The 21,447-nt window shown below is 43.7% G+C and overlaps 1 protein-coding gene across 1 annotated transcript in view; it reads left to right on the top strand.

Moving 5' to 3' along the window:
- Positions 1-21,447, top strand: part of OLFM3 (olfactomedin 3) — a 225,868-nt gene that overhangs the window by 181,590 nt on the left and 22,831 nt on the right. Inside the window, exon 2 of the mRNA XM_088451313.1 lies at positions 20,357-20,503. Within this exon, the coding sequence (XP_088307439.1) occupies positions 20,357-20,503 (147 nt within the window). The remainder of the gene's footprint in view (positions 1-20,356; positions 20,504-21,447) is intronic.

The raw sequence follows: 21,447 nt of genomic DNA, 5'->3' as shown, positions 1-21,447 counted from the left end.
TTGGTCTTAATGAGAATTGCTTTTAAAATATATATTTCATCAATTTAAATCGGAGCTGCACAGCGTGATGGCATTGAGTAGGAGTTCCCTGTTGAGAACCATAGAAACGTTTATTGTGTGAAAGCTGGGTTTGACTCTAATCTTGTATAAGTCAATAATAACTGCAGGTCATCTGATTCGCAACTACAAGTGCTGTCACTTCATTTCCTTATCTCTGGACCATCAGTCTCCCTTGTTGTTTTATTAATTGATTTTTCTGCATTTGCCCCCAAACTAAAGCACTTTCATATAAATGATTTCATTAAAATATTACAATCCATTTCTATGTCCCCAAGATATCTACTGTGGAACATTATTTGCATTGTGCCATCTTATCTATTGATAGAAGCAGTAAAAAGTGGAGTTCAAGAATACCTTTTGCCTAAATTAATATATTTAAATTGCAAACTTCCCAAACAACTTTGGACTATCCATCAGTCATGATAACAATACAGAATTTAAATACCACATATTTATATATAGAAGGGAAAAGCAGAGGAATTGTTGCTGCACCAGAATTAAAAAATAAAACTGGAACAGCAATTATTTGGAAGTCCACCAGTATAAAAATGTATGTTATTATTTATAAAAGAGCCTCTCCTCTATATTCACTTATTAAGTCTCTTATCCTATCCTAGATGGCTGTCTTATCTTATATTTGGTGGCTCTCTTATCCCATCCAAGGTGCTTCTATTATCTCATACTAGATGGATCTCTTATCCGATCCAAGGTGACTCTCTTACCTCATACTAGGTGGCTCTCTTATCCCATCTAAGGTGACTCTCCTACCTCATACTAGGTGGATCTCTTATCCCATCCAATGCGACTCTCTTATCTCATACTAGGTGGATCTCTTATCCCATCCAAGGTGACTCTCTTATTTCATACTAGGTGGATCTCTTATCCCATCCAATGTGACTCTCTTATCTCATAATAGGTGGCTCTCTTATCCCATCCAAGGTGGCTCTCGTATCTCATCTTAGATGGCTCTCTTATCCCATCTTAGGTAGCTCTCTTCTCCCATCCAAAGTGGCTCTCTTATCCCATCCTAGGGGCTCTCCTATCCCATCCAAGGTGAATCACTTATCTCATTCTATGTGGCTATTTTTTCCCATCCTAGGTAGCCCCTTATCCTGTCCATGGTGGCTCTAATCCGATCCAGAGTAGCTTTCTTACCCCATCCTAGGTGGATCTGGAAGTGACTATGGTAGTAATGTCCTCATTCTGCTATACAAGATTATTAGGGAAATAAATTAGGATTTAAAAGGAATAGGTTATGGCTGCTATTAAAATAGTTTTCATTATTGGTTTATGTATGTGCAATGTTGTATTTTATTTAAAGGCTAATTACATTATGCCTATAAGTACAATTCTACTGAATTGAAACACTAAAAGCACTACATCTGCCTTAGTACACTATCAACTAAGCGAGGGGAGTCCAATTTCATTGTAGTTCTTCTATAATATGTATGAACATGTCCTTGATTAGTTGTCTGTACCCATGTACATTAGTCAATATGGTCTGTATGTATTTTCCTCCACCCTTTTCAAAGACCCACACTCTTCCTTACTGCCGCTCAGAAGACTGCCTACATGCATGCTAATAGTCTTTATTTTCTATATTTTCCTTTGTAACAGTTGGATTTGAACAATGAGAGATGCATTTGTAATAAAATTCATACAGAATTAAGTCATTATAAAGATGATCATTAGATTCTAAATGCCTGCCCCTTGCCGACTTACGTCTTATATACAAACGCCAAACAACCTGCAGCAGACATATATGAGAACATTTCAGAAATGTTATAACTGAAACTATTTTGCTAAATATTAGCTCATTTTCTCTTTTCTTTTTCAACTAAGGCCTTTCCCTAATTTTTACAGGGTCAAACTTAGTAGTACACCTAAAGGGCAGATGTATCAAGTAGTGTAAAGAGTGGAAAAGTAGACAAGTGGGGAAGTTGCCTATTGCAAACAATCAGCTTTGTGGGAGCTTTTATCAAATATATTTTATAAAATGATAGGTAGAAGCTGATTGGTTGCTATCTATTAGTCCACTCTTCAATGCTTGATGCATCATCGCCTATGAACATAGGGGCAGACAGATAATTACTAATGGAACAGTGTGAAGCTAATGCACTGTATATGTCCAAATTATGTCACCAAAGGGGATTCTATTAGCAGTGAAATCATTAACCTATCTCTACAACTGTGTCTATTTACCTATAGCGCAGTGTGACCTTAAGGGTTATACTTTTCAAGGTTTGTGTGACAAGAGTCATCACCTGCATGTTCAAATGTACACTTTATTGAAGTCAGTGTGGATAGAACACCAGTCAATCAGATCCCCTGTATAGTGGATGGAATTGGCAGCACAAAGTATTTCAGGAGATGAGTGAGATGATCTTGTCATTGGCAGTGACCTGCCCACCCATGTGATTCTGTTAGTGAAGCCAGGGCTGTTTATTATAGTGTCAGTGTGTTAAAGTGAGGTGGGAAATGGACGCAATCTGCATTTTGGAATAGCTAGAACCCTTCAACAACACAGAACAGTGATGTGTTGCTATTGGCAAGAAGATGGTGACGTCAAATGCACCTCTATAAAAAATTATTTTCATACAACCAACTTGGCATCTATGATTTCAGTAACCTAATGCACAGGACTGGATTATAGGCAGGGCAGCAGAGGCAGTTGCCCAGGGGCCCCCACACATGGAAGGCCCCCACAAGGCTGCAATCTGTAATTGGCACCTGGAGAGTCACCCAGTCTCCTACACATAGGAGACCCCACTTACTGCAATTACGTAGACAGTACTGGTATGCTGGGCCTAGCAGCGTCTCAGACGTAATGTAATTATGTTGTGAAGCTATAATCAATGGTCACTGGTCACAATCAGAAGGCAGATCAGGGTAGATGAGGTAGGTTAACCTCAGTGGGGAATGTGATGAGAGACGGGGGTGGAGCTGGATGATGGCATGATCTTTGGTGGGAGCCTCCTCACGTTAGTTGATATGGGGCCCCCACACACCTTAATCAGTCCATTACAAGACATGAAGAGCTTTATATAAAAGATTAGGGAACATACCTACTTACATTTTAGTGGAAGAGATTACAAACAATTTCAAATCTTCTATATTTACTGCTGAAGAGATATGGAATCTTTCACTTTTAGATAGATAGATAGATAGATAGATAGATTCTGGCCCAGCACTACCATTAGGCAGCTTTAGGCAGCTGCCAAGGGCACTGGCCAGTAGAGGACACCGCTAAGGCAGCCTGCCACAAGAATGAAGAATATCTCTGAAGTAGACATCCTTCATCTACACAATGCTGACAGCAATTGTGGGCTTTACCAGAGGCAGGCTCTGCTTTCCTTGCTCTCTGGGCTGCCCCTTCCCTCTCCTCCAGTCCTCTCCTTCCCTCAATGTGCCAGCCTGTCACTCACATAAGAAGCTTGTCTCCCCCCCTTCCTCAGACAACACGAGCTGCTGCTGCTGAATGGTGCCTGGTAAGGTATATCTGTAATGACTTTTTGGTGAGGAAAAATTATTAATGTGTGTGTATGTTAATGAGTTAATAAGTGCTTTTAGTGTGAGTTAATGAGTGTTGGCAGGGTGAGTGTGGGTGGGGGAGAAATGAATGCTGACATATTTTGTGGAACAGATGTGTGGCATACATATGTATTGGAGGAAAGATGTGTGGCATAATGTATTAGGGGTACAGTTGTGTGGCATTTAAATTATTTGGGGGACTGATGTTTGTCATATGTATTGGGGGCAGAAATATGTGGCATATTATGTATTGGGGGCACAAATATACGTATGTGGCATGTTATGTATTAGGGCACAAATATGTGGCATACTATGTACTGGAGGTATTGATGTGTAGCATAATTTTGAATTGAGGATACAGCTGTGCGGCATATTATAAATTGGGGACACTGTCAAATCAACCTGGTTTTGCCTGTTAAATGACTACTACTTTAAAATATCGGGCAGTCTTACATGTGACTGTCCGATGTCAGAACTCCAAACCCTATTACATTTACCCCAATATCTGTAACAATTTACAGAAAGCCCAGAGTTATTACTTGTAAGTCATGAATTGCACAAATAGGCACTGAAACAATGAGATCAGCATTCCCGATTACAGATAATAACATCAGAACACAGGGCTTTTATTTAAATACTGTCTAAGGAGCTATCAAACCATTACTTCTGGAACAATATCATTTGCAAGCTTTTCGCACAGCAGTATGAAGAGCAAGGAGCTATGGAGTAGAGTATGATGGCTTTGGTAACTCAGATCACAGTGTGTTTCTTAGTGCCTGTCGGTTAGTGAAGATGCGGTCTACCCTGTCCTCTCTTTGAAGCATTAGGAGCCTGTGCATAGCCTAAGGGAGGCTTGTGTACTGACATATGCAGAAAACCACAAGAAAAAGCTGATTCCCATATGAAACTTTTCATAACATATGCTAAAATGAATTACAACTTCATAGGATTTAATAAGAGAATAATTACAGCTAGGAAGAAAATATAACCATGCAAGGGTTATTACTATAATGTATTTACATTGTGCCAGTGTATTACATGTTGTTATATTTCTGTTTTCTATTTGAACTGTCATTGTTTAATCTGCATGTTTTTTTAGCAAATATTTGAAATTAATAACGGTTTGTTAATATGTAAGAATTGTCCATGTATCATTTTCTACTAGAGTTCTAAGTCACACATGAATACTTAATGCCTTTACTATAATTAGTAAAATCCCAATTCTAAACACTCTCTGCCAGCAATAGGGGGTCAGTGCAGGTTGTCAGTTATAGTTGTCAATGTTTTACTCTGTAATACAAGAAAAGCATTTAGGTTGTGACCACCGACATCTGTCTGATCTGCTCTGCAGTCCAGCCTGCTTATCTCTATGCTCGGAACAGCTCTATAGCATTCTGTACCTTCATTAGCCATCATTTAATCAGGCAGTAAGTGGTGTAAGATACACTGAGTTTTCTCCTGAGCACTGTAAGTCTGGGAGAAGTTGTTATTAATAATATCAGCTCAAAGGTTCTGTGATCCTCAATCATATGATTATTATTGTAACCTAGTACTAAATTCTAAAAGTACGAGTATCAGGCCTCACCTGCTGCCTGCAAATTAGATATTAATCTGGGAAAAAACCTGACTGGAAAATGGGATTTTGGAATAATGATATGCACTGCACTGTAAATGCATCATTTCTTTGTAATAGGGAAGCACAGTATGAATGCCCCCATGTCAGGCATACTTACCTACTCTCCCAGAAGTTTCAGGAGGCTCCCGAATATTCGTGTAGTCCCCTGCACCCCCAAAGAGTGTCCAGATCTCCAGCATTCAACCCAATTCCTAGTGAAGTGGGCAGGATGGGGAGATAATTGCCGGAAATAGCAGCTCTGTATGGAGAGGTGGCAAGAGAACTATAAATAAATGTATAGATGGGAGCTGACATGAGATGCTGTCCCAAGCAGCTGCTAAACAGAGATAGTTAGTCTCTTGAGAGGAATTGGAAAAGAAACAATGAGAGCAGCGCTGGAGAATACTGAAATGTGTGTATCAAATTGAATCATGCAATCACATAACATGAATCATGAAAAACACAATACATTCTAAACATGGAGAAAAAGAGCAGTATATTACTGATTGGCAGCAGTATGATATATAACATAACCCTGAGACACCAAGCAGTCACAAATGAGCCCAAGACACTAAATTGATTTTGAATGGATGAAAATTCCAGCAAGGAAGCGCTGAGTGATATTACCCACTGTGAGGAAATGTTCCAAGGATATCCTTAATTAGCGATGGACCCACACTGGGGTTAATCCAACGCAGAGGAACAGAGCCTGGGCTATACAGAGACATGGGTCATGGAACCTATTGCTGTAGAGCACAGCTCCTGAGAGGGGATAACTGTGTTCAACTGACCACCCCTCCCTTCTCTCCTGCTCTCCAGGAACATATTTGCGGCAGCTGCAACTCCGGATTTCCTGCTGGCAACCTCTTTCCTCTTTCACATTGGGAACTATGCCCTAGCTGCGCCCCTGAGGGAAGGGATGAATGTCACCAGGGGCGGAATGGGATGGAAAGTCAGCCCGGGAAATTTCTGTAAGCAGCCCTTATGGGGGGAATCTGTTGATGGGGCGGAGTCTGTGAAGGAGGGCAGGATACTCCCTCCTCTTAGGGCCTGGAGGGGCTTTTGCAAGCCACTGAGGGGAGCAGGGTCGACAACAGAAATCTTGCATTGATGAATGATGCACTCTTTTTGGGGACCCCCATCCCTTTGAACTAGGTACAGGCCAGTCAGTTTGGAAGTCTATTGTCTTACCTATATTGTGGTTTTTCTGCAACGGGGAAACTCTGAAGAATTTGAGCCTCTCTGCGCAGCATCTTCAGCTGGTATTCATGTAGATCACACTGTCTGGAAGATGCCTGTTTACGTAGAAATATAACCAATGTCATCATCATAACAAAATAATGTATAGTAGCAGTAAGTATTTGTGCAGGGCAAAACATGAATTTCTCTGATTAAACAATTTGTGTCTTTCCAGGCCACAGTGTTACTCCAGACCCCCTTACGTCTCTTCATCCTCATGTGGTTCTCCAGGCTCGCTGTGTCTCTCCATCTCCAGGCCTCCATGTCTCTCTCCAGGACCCCATATGTCTCTCAGGACCCCCTGCACCTCTCCATACCCAGGCCCACCTGTAGCTCTCAGCCTCATTTCCCCAGCCCCAGTGTGTCTCAACACCATTCCCCAATCCCAGTGTGTGTCAGCCTCATTCCCCCAGCTCCAGTGTGTCTCAACCCCATTCCCCAGCGCCAGTGTGTGTCTCAGCCCCAGTGTGTGTCAGCCTCATTCCCCAGCACCAGTGTGTATCTCAGCCGCAGTTTGTCAGCCTAATTTCCCCCAGCCCCTATGTGTGTGTCTCAGCCTCATTTCCCCCAGCCGCAGTGTGCCCTAGTCCCAGTGTGTCTCAGCCCCAGTGTGCCCTTGCCCCAGTGTGTCTCAGTCTCATTACTCCCAGCCCATGTGTGTCTCAGCAGCCCCTGTGTGGCCCAGCCTGTGTGTCAGGCTCATTTCCAACAGTGTGCTCTTAACCTTGCCCGCCCCCTCCCCCCATTCCCTGGCTGCAGCCACCGCTGCCACTTACTTACAGACAGCTCCTCTGTCTCCCGGCAGCTTGACTCTGTCGCGCGGCGTCACTGTGCTGCTGTGCAGGTTGCTGCTTGGAGGTGGGGAGCCGGGCCGGGCCGGGCCGCAGAAGGGCTTAATGGAGGCGGAGCTGTCAGTGGTGACTGACAGGCTCTGCAAAGGCTAGTGGGAGGAGTTGCTGCGGCTGTGCAGCAGCTCCCCCATCAGACTTTTTTTTTCCACCATCAGCTCAGCAGCGTTTGCGCATGCGCTGCATAACTATAGAGCTGCCCGATCGGAGCTGTGGCAGCGGGGGTGGGCAAGGGCTGGCTGGCCGCCAGCCACTGAGGGGATCGGCCGAGCGGGAACCAGCCCGGTTTCCCAGCGGCCCAATCCACCCGTGGATGTTACTGACTGCCTGCAGTGCTGCACCAGCCAGGGCCAGTAGTAAAAAGTAATGGCCAAAGTAGGGGAAAGCAGTGGAGGTGGCAGCTGTTTACATTATCCGCTTTCACTGCAGTATTAAGTGAAATGTCACTTTCAGGAGGTTGCTTTCAGAAATAGCCCTAATTTTTGTGCTAACAACTTTAGAGGTGCTCCCAAAGAGCTAACACATTGGGAAGAAGCTGCCTAAAGATACCTAATGGTAGTGCTGGCCCCAGGGCCGGTGCAAGGTTTCTAGGCACCCTAGGCAAAGCTACACAATACCGCCCCTACCTCCCCCAAAACCTGTATGTTATATATAAACACATGTATGTTTAGTGACTCAACATACATGTTAATCAGTGTTCTCCATAGGCTGTTATCGGCAGTGCGCATCGCCTGGCAGAAACAGCCCGCCGCCCGGCACTTTTCCCCACTGCCCCCCGCCGTGGAACGCTGGCCTCTGAAGTGACTGGAGGCTAAAGAAGCCTCCGATCGCTTCAGAGGCCAGCGTTCCCAGTGATGCACTGCGCGGGTGACGTCACCCGCGACGTGAGGAGCCTGCCCCATGCGCCTGCTGGATCTAGTAAGATCCAGTCAGCATGAGGCAGTGGCAGCGTGAGCATCCATGGCCATCAAGTAAAGGTAAGTTCTGGGGCTGGGGCTGGGGCAGGGACCAGGACCAGTCTGGGGGCACTATTTAAGTCTGGGGGCACTGCATAAGGGACACCATTAAACCTGGGGCACTGCATAAGGGGCCAGCCTGGGGGCACTGCATAAGGGACCAGTCTTATATATTATATATATATAAAACACAAGCAATGTATGTTAAGGTTTATGGTGCTGTAGACAGTATATTATATAGCGCCATTACACTTACTAACACACATACACAACTTACATTGCTGAGGAACAAAAGTACACAGAACTAGGGGGCGGGTGATTGGCTGGCCTGGCTTGCTATCACAAGTAAAAGTAAGAGCTGCGGCTGGGCGGCACATTATGTCAGCAGCAGTGCAGACGCCAGACGGCCACTTACGTAACCCTCCCTTATAGGATACTATATTACTGTGCCTCCACCCAAGCTATTATATATGTTTTTTTCTATTTTACATATATATATATATATATAAATGGTACATATTAATAAGTTCAAATATTTTCCACTTTACTTGAACATGGAGAATACACAATGGGAATAAATCAACTCAGTCTCTGATGTAACTGCACTAAATGTACTCCTCACAGGCAGAAGTCTTATGACAGTAGAGGGGGAAAGTATTATATGGGCTGAGCACTCACTGACTGCTTCTGATGATAAAGCCCACTGTTAGCTGTATCTGCTGCCCAGATGATAAAATAAGTAAAACCCCTAGTGACGTTAGTCACTGCACTTTTACCTCAGTGACTGATTACATGTCTGACAGATCTGCCGAGGTGCTTATCTCATAGTGTGGGTGTGCTCTCAGCTGTCTCCACTCAGTCCTTAACTCCTGTTGTAATGCTGCTTCCCCAGCTCTCTTCACTGCTGTCACAGTCACAGATTCTAGGGAAGCTTAATCGACTTCCAGTTCTGTAACAAAGCCCTCCGGCTCTGCCCGCCTATGTGGCTGGGGAGTCAGGAGAGAGACACATTGTGCAGCAGCACTGATAGGGAAGTGAGCAGCGGCCTCCAGTGACCAGCGCCCTTAGACAGCTGCCTAACTCTGCCTAATGGTAGATCCAGCTCTGGCTGGCCCTGATCCATGTACTTTTTGAATGAGTGTCTATAAAATATAGCGGTAATTACACTACAAACTAAGAATTTGCACCGACCCCCGTGTTTTGGTTTAGGAACTGTATCTACTTCAAGGTTTTGGATCTGGATTTGGTTTTGCAAACCACCCTCAAGTGTTTTGGTTTTAGTTTTGGATTTGGATCTGGATTTTTTTTTTATAAAAAATAGATAAAAAGTTTTAAAAACAACTAAAATCATCTAATTTATGCAATCCAAAACCCGAAATTCGGATTTAAAATCCGAATTCCGAACCGCTAAAAGATCAGAACCGCGACCCGGATTTAGGCCCTCATTCAGAGGCAGTCGCTAGAAGCAATCGCTCTCTATGAATGAGGGCGGCCGCTTCTTTTTCTTAGTGCGGCCTCCTGGTCGCTAGCTAAGCTGTGGGTTACCACCCACAGCTTAGCGAGCGACCAGGGTGATGGTCGCGATGGTCAAGATATTAATATAACATATACATGTTATATTAATATTTAGCCCCCCTAATTTATTGGTTAACACACTAAATATAAAGTGCCTCCAAATGTTAGACATTCAAAGAATGAAGCCAAAGCAAATATATATATTATATTTTTAATTTAAAGTAAAAATGTAAATGAATACCTACAGTAGATCTACATTTTAAACCATATAACCATATTAAATAATATGAGGGAATTAAATGAATTCATCAAAATAAAAAAAGAACCTTAGTATGGCAGCAGTACTTGAGGGCAACAGGACATGTCAGGTAGCTTTAAATTGCCTTTAATAGAAGCCAAATTCAAATTTAAAATCATATTTTATTTATAAAGCACAAACATATTTTGCAGCATGGTGTAATTACTATTATCACAAAAACATCTGCATTGAGGGCACAAAAAATAAAAGACATACTAAACACCTTAAAACTAATATAATTCTGAAATGAACTCCAACGTTTTCGTTTGGAACCTTTACTCACTTGTCCTGTTTATTTGGGGTCATCAGGAGCCTGAGCTATAGAAAAATAAGCATTATGATTTATTTTTCTTGGGCAGAAATATAGGGACAGTGCTGAGGGCACGTGGGAGCTCAATATATACTGTCACATTCACACTAGCAATAAAAACCTTAATAGACGTCATTTAGAGATGGTTGTATTATAGACCACACACTATTATTTTAAGGATGCAAAGTTACCACTCCAAGGGTCCTAAGCTTTATCATTACCCCAGGAATCCACAATCTAGTACTGCCGCTAAGAGCCCCAGCATTAATAATTGGAACGAGCACACCCCTCATTATCAGCCAAGCACCTGACCACCATTCTATGGAGAACTATCCTTGCCATTCAACCCCAAGAAAGGAGCAGTGATCTCTAATCTGTGCAGAGCCCACAGTGCAGTGCGGAATGTGCACTGACATAGCGGCGCTGTACGACAGAGCTCCGGGGAACAACGTGGTAAGCGGTTCTCCACATTGTGCTGCTTAAGTGGAGGAAACGTGTGTACTTTCACTGGGTGAGAAACATCAAAAGCCCTGTATGTGAAATCATGTGTATATATGGACTGTACACAGTGATTCATTATGTGATTTACAACTATTGGGATTACTACAAACAGCCAGCAGTATATCCATATTATAAGCTATACATCTTTATCTACTCCTACACTTTTATTTATCTCAAGGCAGTGTGGAGACATATATATATATATATATATATATATATACATATACAAGGCTGGCAACAGAAACCTTGGGGCCTAGTACACTGATATCTCTGGGGCCCCCAACCACCCCCCCATCGGGATCCCTGGCGGTCAGAATCCCAATGCCGGCATCCTGACAAGGTTAGGATATCGACAACAGTTGGTTGGTATCCTAAGCCCCCCTTCACCCTACCCCTCCCTCCCTATATGTATGTATATATGTATCAGTGGCATAACTATCAATTTTGCTCCCCCCTGCCAAAAATATTTCTGACACCCCCCCATGGCATTTTGATAAAATAATTACAGGGCCACTTATACGCAATTTGGCTCTCAGTGCAAAAGTTAAAAATGTGCCCCACCCCCTAGACAGTTTGCAGTATTTTTCCTCCTTGTAGTAATGCCCCTTACACATTATACCACACACCATAATTCCCCTTACACATTATTCTACACACCATAATGCCCATTACACATTATGCTGCACACTGTAATGCCTATTACAAAGTGCCACTTACATATTTGCCCCCTGACACCATTTTATACCCCACAGTAAGGCTTCTAATTACTTTTAAATTACCTGCTCATTGTCAGGGGTCTTATACAGTGCCCCCAGTAGTGGCCCCCCGATGCAGTGCCCCTTATATAATTCCCCCAGTAGTAGTCCCACCAGTTCAGTGCCCCCAGTAGTAGTCCCACCAGCATTGCCCCCAGTAGTAGTCCCCTCCCCCTCAGCAATGCCCCCAGTAGTAGTCCCCCCCAGCAATGCCCCCAAGAGCAGTCCCCCCAGCAGTGCACCCAGTAGTAGTCCCCCCAGCAGTACCCCTAGTAGCAGTCCCACCCAGCAGTGCACCCAGAATTAGTCCCACCCAGCAGTGCCCCCAGTAGTCCCCCCCAGCAGTGCCCCCCAGTAGTGATGCCTCCAGCAGAACCAGTAGTAGTAACCCCCCCAACAATGCCCACCAGTAGTCCCCCCCAGCAGTACCAGTAGTAGTAACCCCCCCAGCAATGCCCCCAGTAGTCCCTCCCAGCATTACCAGTAGTAGTAACCCCCCAGCAATGCCCCCCAGTAGTAGTCCCTCCCCCAGCAGTACCAGTAGTTAACCCCCCAGCAATGCCCCCCAGCAGTAGTAACCCCCCCCCCGGCCAGACACACACAAAAAAAAGACCTCCACTTACCTTGATCGCCGCTCCGGCATCAGCTCCTCCATCTATCATCCTCCCGGGCCGGCCCACTCAGCCACTGCAGGAGCCAGAAGATGCCTATCTCCGACAGTGGGCGCAGCAGCAGATGAGTGTCTGTTTGACTCTCATCGGCTGCTAAAACAAACACACAGCAGCCGGCGCCGGCGGCTATGTGTTTGTTATGCTAATAGTGTAGTGCGGACGGCACTTATGTACTGTCCGCACTACCGACCTGCCTGGGTGACTAACAGATGCTAGAGGTCCAGTAGGACCTCTAGCATCTGTCTCCTCCGAGGTGGCGGCCATTTTTGGAGGACCTTTTTCTGCAGATTCCATGCGGACGGCTAGTCTGCATTGAATCTGCAGCCACAGTGGCCCACAATCCCCCGCGCCCCCAAGCCAACGCTGGGTCTGCGGGGGCTGTAGTTACACTACTGATATGTACGTATATTATAAGGGCACAGTCATGCCCTTATATTAAGGTTGCATCTAAAAAATGGATTTCTCCATAGAGAACTCCAAAGGGGGAGCAGGGTGTTTAAGGGGCTACACCTCAAAAGCTATAGGAGCTACCACATTGAAATTTGGTAGGGGCTGGTAGAACTGTCGCAGGGTGCTGCATGCCAAATTTCTCAATTAGGAACACTTTTCTGCTATAGTCTATGGGGGATTTTTGGGAAGGCTTATGGGTAGGGGTGGAATTTAGACTTGGGGTTTGTTTTATTAGGTAGCTATTGTGCCAGGGTACGTGCTTTTGTGGGTCAGGTAAATTATAAAGTTACAGTTTTTAAACTATTACTTCAAGAATGCACCATTGTAGAGATAGGACTATTCAACTTGTTGCGCAGCCGCAGTAGGAGCCTCCAGCAGGTGTAATAACTGTGGCTTCACTTGGGTGCACCAAGATGGCCGTCGTTTGCAAACTTTAGCGGTGGTGGGCTTGAGGGAAAGAAGCTGGTGTTAGCTGCAATGGGAGCTGACAGAAAGGCGCGGGGGGTAGCGGGTGTCAGCTGCGGCCAGAACCCGGGGACAGTAGCGGGCTTTTGGATGCCAAAATACGGGGGACAAATGATGTAAGGAGCTATCACCAGCACCCCTGGGCGGTGGGTCCCGGGTTGATTATGTAAAGTGTGGTACATATGAAAATATAAATATTGTCTTTTGCTGTGGAACTACAGTTCCCAGCAAGCCTCCCCTGCATACTGGTACTTGGTGAACCACAAGTATCAGCATGCGGGGCATTACGGGCTTGCTGGCACTTGTAGTTTCACAGCAACAGCAATAATATGGGGAGTGTGACAATAAGCCAATGGGAGAGGAAAGGAATCTGGAGGGGTGAGAATTGAATTGAACGGATTGCTGTCCGTCATAGAGCTGAGGGCCTGATTCAGAGCCGCTCGTAAGCGTCCGCTCGTTTGCTCCGAGCGATGTTCGCACAACTGCGCATGCGAATGGGTTGTAATGCGCATGCACCAACCAGTCATTGCGGTCGTAAATCGAGTGCTCGCAAAATAGCGAGTGCCTGCTAATTTGAGTGACAGGATGAGGCGTTTGTGGGTGGTAACAGGGGAAGGTGCTTGAAAACGGGGAGTGGTGATCCGAACGCAGGCGTGCCAAATGGTCAAAACGGGCGTTTTAAGGGTGTGCATAATTAACAAAGCAGCGTCTCTTAGCCTGAAATGTTTGCATGATTGCGGTAGGATAAACCTACCACAAGCACTGCAAGCAGTTCAGATGCCTTTCAATGTACTCGATTAATCAAATAAATATCGGAGATGACGTTTGATGTGAGCGGCCGGGTGGCGTCTTTACAAAATAGCGAGCGCATGTTTCGTTCGCTCGCTCAGACATAGAGGCGTCAACAGAACGCAAAGAGCGAGCGCTCAATTTAAATAGCCAGCCCCTTTTTCTGACCGAGCGAGCGCAAATAGCGTCCTGCTCTGAATCAGGCCCTGAGTTCCGACTCGGTTGCGGGGCCCATGAGAAGGAACATACACTGGGCTCCGTATATATATTCTCATTATTGATTGTGAGATCTACAGGGATCTGTTTAAAGAAACACTCTATTGCAAAAACTTTTTGATACATTGAAAGGAAAACAGTGGCTGTCAGATTTTATGTGCACAAGTGATACATATGGCTAAATATGGTATTCTACATGACATCATTAAATGTGAAATTCCTGACTATTTATACTTATATGCAACATTGTTGTTTTATGGTTTCCATGTAGGAATCATCATCCCTATTTATATGGTAGATTATATTTACTGCTAATAAATTCAGTGGCAAACGCAGGATTTCTAGAGGGGGGTTTCTAAATGCTTGATTTTAGAGTGAGTTTGGATTTTCCATGAAGAGGACAGAATTAGCACTTATCCAGCTTTAATATGTTACATACAAAGTATATTGTGTGTCATAATTCCAGCATATACAGGACCAGTGATCACAGTAAGCCATTAGATGCAGCAGTAGGGCCATCCTGTCTGAGCAGAATGTTTTTCTTCAGATGTGGGCATCATTCCAGAGCATTGGAGAAAGTCAGGGAGTCTAGGGGAGGGCCAGAAGAAACTAGCACTGCCCTGGACATACAGTATATATGTACATATTGGTCTCCTTATGTACTGGATAGTGTTATACAGTATTACTAATTAACCCTATAGATGGTCTATAGCAGTGCACCCCTAACAGTGCATGTTTTCTACATGTCCTAGTTGGTGCACAGGTATATTTATTACTTGCTGACACATTTTAAAAGATCCACAGGCAGTGCTAATTATTTCATTTGTGACACTGAAAAGAACGTGCAGCGCTAGTAACATTCTATTATATTACTATTTCTATTGTGGTCATGGTGTGTGCTGGGGGAGGGGGGGTTTCCAGGCTGACGGAAACCCCCCCGCGTTTGATTATGAAATTATTATTTAAACGGAGAGTTGCAAATTGTATATTGTCTCTATTGGGGTTTGGGCACTCTATCAGATTTGTTCTTGTGTACATACATATATACAGTACATATAGTAAAGGATCCGTTCAATGGAAATAAACTATCTGCTATACTTTTTATTTAAAAATTCAGTACCTTTAATTAGTATCTCAAACTGGGCGAGCTGTCAATCAACATCGACAGCTCGCCCCCTTTGGAAAGAGAACCACTACGACCGGCGCTGTCGGTCGTAGCGGGTCTCACCCATGCGCACGAAGGGGCCGGCTCCCTCGTGCGCATGCGGACTGGACAAACATCGAGGCGGCTGTGCGGTCGTAGACCGTACGGCCGCCTCTGAATGAAGCCCTGTGTGTGCAAATCAGTGTAGTGTGGCCGAAGAATGGTAACTTTTAATTAAATAATTGCATAGTGTGTCGCACATATATTGTGACTTTTGATTTCCTGAAAAATCACCCTGTATGTCAGCCTGATTAAAAACTCAATGTAAATCAAGATGGCTTCCTGGAAATGAAAACAGATAGAGAGAAATTAGAATCTAGTTTTTATTTGCTGTAGCATATTTCTTTGTTCATATTCGAAGTATTATACAGTAGTACTCAGTATTTTTACTATAGTGCACACATTGTTCTTGTGTTTCTTGCACAACATGATTTAATTTAGGACATATCTATCGATAATTTATATAAATATCAGCATTTCGACATTTGCAGGGGGCAACTGCCTGCGTTTTACCATTCTACGAGCAGCAATGAATACATGTTCAAGCAATATACTAGGACATGAATATAATTGGATGACCGTATGTCCTTTACAAAAATAAATTAATAAGTAAACAACAAAAAAACCTTTGGCATCAGTCTCATAAAAATAAATTTGCTTTGATCAGTGTTAATATATTTTTTCTTTGACTGGGAGGGAGTTTTGATGACAGGTTTCTGAATTTCATTAATAGTTCATTACAACTGACGTGAAGTTCTGAACACTTTGATGCATTTCTTCTATGACATATTTCCTTTTTATTGGTGTATAAATGACGGAAGCATTTGGTTTTGTTTTTTTTGGCAATGAGCGAGTATTTAGTACCTACCTTATGTGGCAACAAATGATCCCATTTACTGATTGTAGCATGGATGTAACAGGAGTGCAATTACATAGTTGTGTATTTTTCCATCTTTTTGACCTACTGGTTAACATGCATAACAGCTAAGTATAGCTTATGTCTTTGGAAGGCAGTAGGGGCATTTCTTATTCAATGGGACAGATGTACTAAGCTCTGGAAAGTGATAAACTTGAGAGTGATAAACTACCAACCAGTCAGCTCCTAACTGTCATTTTTCAAACACAGCCTGTAACATTACAGGAGCTGATTGGTTGTAGTTTATTACTTTCCAATCTATCACTTTCCAAGCTTAGTACATCTCCACCCATATGAGCTGTTAAATGGGCACTGATTTTCCTTGACATTTCTAGTATGCTTTCAGTTGCCCTGTAAATGTGTAAGAATATCTCTATTATTAGCACAACAGGGAATGTGTGATATTAGATACAGTTGCAAAACAGCAGTGATACAGTATTCGAGCCATTGAACATGTCACATTTCCAATTTTTAGCTGTCTGTAGGATTTATGATTCATGATTTATACTAGCTAGCATTATGTTTGCTCTACTGTATGTCATTTTTGGTCCAAATTGAAAACACCTAAAGTGGAAGCCACCGGTGATGAGAAAGACAATAATGACTAAGAATGTTGCTGGTGTAAATGCTATTGGGTCATATTACAGAAATCATCTATTAGAATTACAACTATTTTGCATGACCTTAGATAGGGACACTAACTCATACTTGCCGACTTTCTGGCTGTTCCCTCTGTTAGGGGTTAGCGAGGTTGGCACAGCGGGGGATTTGCGGTGGGATGTGGCTTGGCATAGGGGACGGTGCGGGGAGTGTGCTAGGGCCTTGGTGTAGCATAGAAGGAGGTGTGGGAGCGTGACTGCATGACCACATGCTCGTGGTTTACCCCCATTATATAATGCCAAGATTACTGGCATTGTAAATCGGGGGCATAGTTATGATGACATGATTCAGCATGAATCGCATCATTGACCACTCGAACCGCCCACTTTACTTGGGAAGTGGGTAGTGCCAAGTGATCATGGGTCCGACAACAGCAAACTTGAATGCTCTTCCAGGCAGCCGAGAGCAGCACCTCCTGGTTATTTCAGGAGAATGGGCAAGTATGAACTAACTGCCCCTCTGTGCTGCAATCAGTCAATAATCCCTCATTCAATAATATACATGACATGGCCACAGCCTTCTAGTAAAACTCATACATTTAAATTTTCAAACTGCCCTGCCCTGGTCACAATCCAAAACTAGAGTATATAATAAGTCAATAACTATGTTCCATAAAACACAGGCTGTGGAAAAAAAATCAGAGTGGCTCCTATGTAAGTTTATGTAGCATATTTGCATGATTTTGCTCTGTGCATGCTCAGAAAGCAAACACATGCACATGGACCTATGCAGACCTGCCCACATTTTGAATGTAATAGCCCTTATAAGTTATAACTGGCCAGGTGGAATGGGTGTGGGAGTGGAAGTTCTCAGAGGAGATGAATCAAACCTTCAAGAGAGATACTGCATAGTGGAGAGGTTGCCCATAGCAACCAAACAGCTTCTAACTATCATTTTATAGACTGTGATGGATAAATGATAGCTAAAAGTTGGTTGGTTGCTATTGGGCAACTTCTTCACTTTATCTCTCGCCAAGATTTCTTTATCTCCCCCATAGGCAGAATTCAGTAAGGGTATATACAGTACATGCGAATACAGCTCAGACAGACCAGCAATTATTTGCATCTACACTTGTTAGGAGGTGTATCCCCTTTGTACAAGTACACAATAATGATGATGATGATGACGACTTGTCTTAAACCAGGTGCATATGCTGTCAGTGCTGATGTCTACGCATCTAGAGATATGTACATCTCTGTATATGGCAAAAAGAAGCTATTTTTCTGCTTTTTTTTCTGCCAATTTACCAACTCAGCATCAGCCCCTTTCTCTCTTATTATTTAGTTATGTTTAGACTACAATCTCATATTTTATTTTTGTTATTCTTTATTATTATTATTATTGTTATTATTATTATTATTATTATTATTATTATTATTCTTTATTATTATATTATTATTATTATTATTATTATTATTATTATTATTATTATTATTCAGGTCTGCAGGATCTGCTCACAATCACCACTTCACTTTTTCTTATTACTCATTTCTGCCAGGAGGTACAGTATCTCGCAATATTCCCCTTATTCTGTCTGTACAGAAGAATCCAACTCTTCTTATTTGTCATAAGCCTTCCCTCACTGAGCTAACAACATCAGCCTCCTTAGTCATCACCCACCGCTTGATTCCTAGCAGGGGGCTTCAATTACTATCTAGCAAAATGCATTCCAAATGTAAATGTACTGTACTACTACCAAAAGCTTCATCTAAGTTCATCTCATTTTCTGCTCAATGCTCTTTTATTAACATTGACGTATAACATATTAAAGATAGGAGTTGACCTATTATATCACTATTACTACCTTTTTCAACCACTCCATTATACCCGCTGTTCACTAATCACTTTGTGTTGGCATTAAATAACAATGTATAAGTGGTATGCTCTAATCACCATTTTAACCTGTTTTTTCAAACAGAGGGCCTGATTCAGAGCCGGACGCTCTGACAAGAGTGCTCGCTCTGAATCAGGGCCCTCCTACCTAAAATTGTAGCGGCCTCCTGGCTGCTCGCATAGCTGTGGGTGACCACCCACAGCTTATGCGAGCAGCCAAAAAGATGGTCGCGATGGTCAAGACCATCGCGACCATCGGGCTTGCGACGAGACCCTGCGGTAGGGTCTCGCTGCCGCAAGCCCAGGAGTGCTTTTGGCTCTATCAGAGCCAAAAGCACTTCCACTGACATCACTAGTGATGTCAGTGGGGCCGGCCCCAGACGGTTGGCGTTCCCATGGGAACGCCTCCGTCTGGGCAGCAACGCCCCCGGCACGCCCACCAAAAGGGGCATGCTGTCACTCACCATTGACAGCACGCCCCCTTTGGTGCGAGACCCATAGCGACGGCTTGGCCATCGCTATGTGGGTCTCGCACATGCGCATGCGCACTAGGGCACCATCGACCCGCTTGCGAGCGCTCAGCGCTCGCGAGCGGGTCTGAATCCGGCCCAGAGTCTTTTGTAAACGTTTTGAATCTCATTAAACATGTACAGTTTATGACTAAGAAATAGTGATAAGGGGTGCTTGTACTTTTAAATTCTTGTTATAAAATATTAAAGCACCATGTGTTTCTATCATAAAGCAAAACTATATTATACGTAAAAAAACAAGTTTACCACACAACAATAAAAATAATTAATGCACCTGTTATAGTAATGTAAAAATGTACCTTTCCAAATATATATAGAGGTCTAGATCTGTCTTATTACAAATTATCTGCCTCTTGGTGTTTTGTCTATTGGACATTTTATAGTTGTGTCTTATACTTGTTTTTTATATGTCAAAAAATGTCACATTGTACAGCTGGGCTTGGATTGAAATTATGCTATTCATAGTGCCACGGTTCCAAACCCCATCTCCCACCCCATCCCACAGCCAGGCCCTCCATCGCGGGAGGCGTGGCCACGCCCCCTTGCCGAGAAAAAGAAGATTTGCAGCGCTGCGGGGGGGGCGCTCTGAGCCCCCTCAGCCCAGCGCAAAGCCAGGGGGGGTGCGATCAGTGTGATCGCTCCCCCCCACAGGCATAGGAGACTGCTATGGCTGCTGCTCAGCAGCCACGAGCAGTCTTCAAATGCAGCCCAACACACGCTGTTTGCTGGGCCTCTGTGAGGGGGGGGGAAGGGCGCCACACCCAGGCCCCCAGCGGGCCCCTCAGGAAGCCCGGGCCCAGGTAATCTGTACCCGCCCCCCCCCTCTCGGCGCCCCTGCCCACAGCTCAAACAAATGTGGTCACTATGGTTCAAATCTAATTAATAAAAACTAAAAAATCTTGTGTATATTTCCATAGTTAAACCTGCATAATAAATATGTTTAGGCATGTATTCAGACTTTTTTTTATAATTTTGTAACTTTCTCATATTACAGACACAAATAAGCCCTCGGGAAGGTTGGCAGGTTTACAGCTCTGCTCAAGACCCCGATGGCCGATGTATCTGCACCGTGGTGGCTCCAGAGCAGAACCTGTGCTCCCGAGATGCCAAAAGCAAACAACTGCGCCAACTTTTAGAAAAGGTCAGTGCGTCCCATTATTTGTTCTCCTTTGTTTTGCCCTTTTAAACAATTATTGCTAAATATATAACATTAAGTGCAAAACATTCTGAAGTGACATATAGTGAGCCTACAGAGTAGTGCCAAAGTAAATACAAACACCCTGTCCAAGCGGTAGCTTTAGATTTAGCTTTTCAATTATATAGGCTGTACTCACAGACTGTATTGGTCTGGTCATTAAGATGGCACCAAAAATACTGGAGGCAGCCCTTTTGTGATGTGGCAATAGAGGTTAAAGCAACGCCTAGCCTCAGCTACAGTATAAATCCTATATGCTGCCTGGGCTGCATGCTTCCTATATTTTTACCTGTGGATGTGGAGGACAACATGTCCTGTTGGAAGTTATAAGAAACTTTAATCTTTTTGAAGCCTCCCGAAAGATAGTTGGTGCTAATTAAACAATTGTGTGTGGTGGCTGTTATTGGGGTGTGAAGGAGACCCATCACAGGTTTGCCATCAGTGCCCTTAGCTATGCAACTACAAAACAATGTTCATTATAATGCACTAGAAACTTGTGAATTCATCACATGCTTGCCTATTGTCCAGAAAACTCCCAGATTCTGACAGAGTCACGGTACACTGTAGTAAGGGGAGGGGCTGTGGTGATGTGAATTGTGCCACCAAATCCTCTGCACCTGCCATCTGGACCTTCACTCAAGAATATCCTGGATGAGAGAGCAAAAAGGCTGGCCAGTATGATTCATAGGCTGCATTCTCATTTAATACAAAAAATTGTTTGTTTTACTATGGGAAGATGTTAAAAAAAACTTTTTAAGATGTGAGAAAGCTCTTGTCATAAAGGAATTAAGGAAATAAGGGCCGCATGGCCAATGCTTGCTAGGTGTACCTATGACATCGCTATGATTAGAGAGGTGATCTGAAGCGGATGCAAAAAGAGGGCTTCTTAT

The sequence above is a fragment of the Taudactylus pleione genome, unplaced genomic scaffold, assembly GCF_031769625.1.
Source record: "Taudactylus pleione unplaced genomic scaffold, aTauple2 ptg000546l, whole genome shotgun sequence".
Taxonomy (NCBI): domain Eukaryota; kingdom Metazoa; phylum Chordata; class Amphibia; order Anura; family Myobatrachidae; genus Taudactylus; species Taudactylus pleione.
The sequence above is the reverse complement of the archived record's forward strand: the minus strand, read 5'-3'. Positions and strand labels throughout refer to the sequence as shown.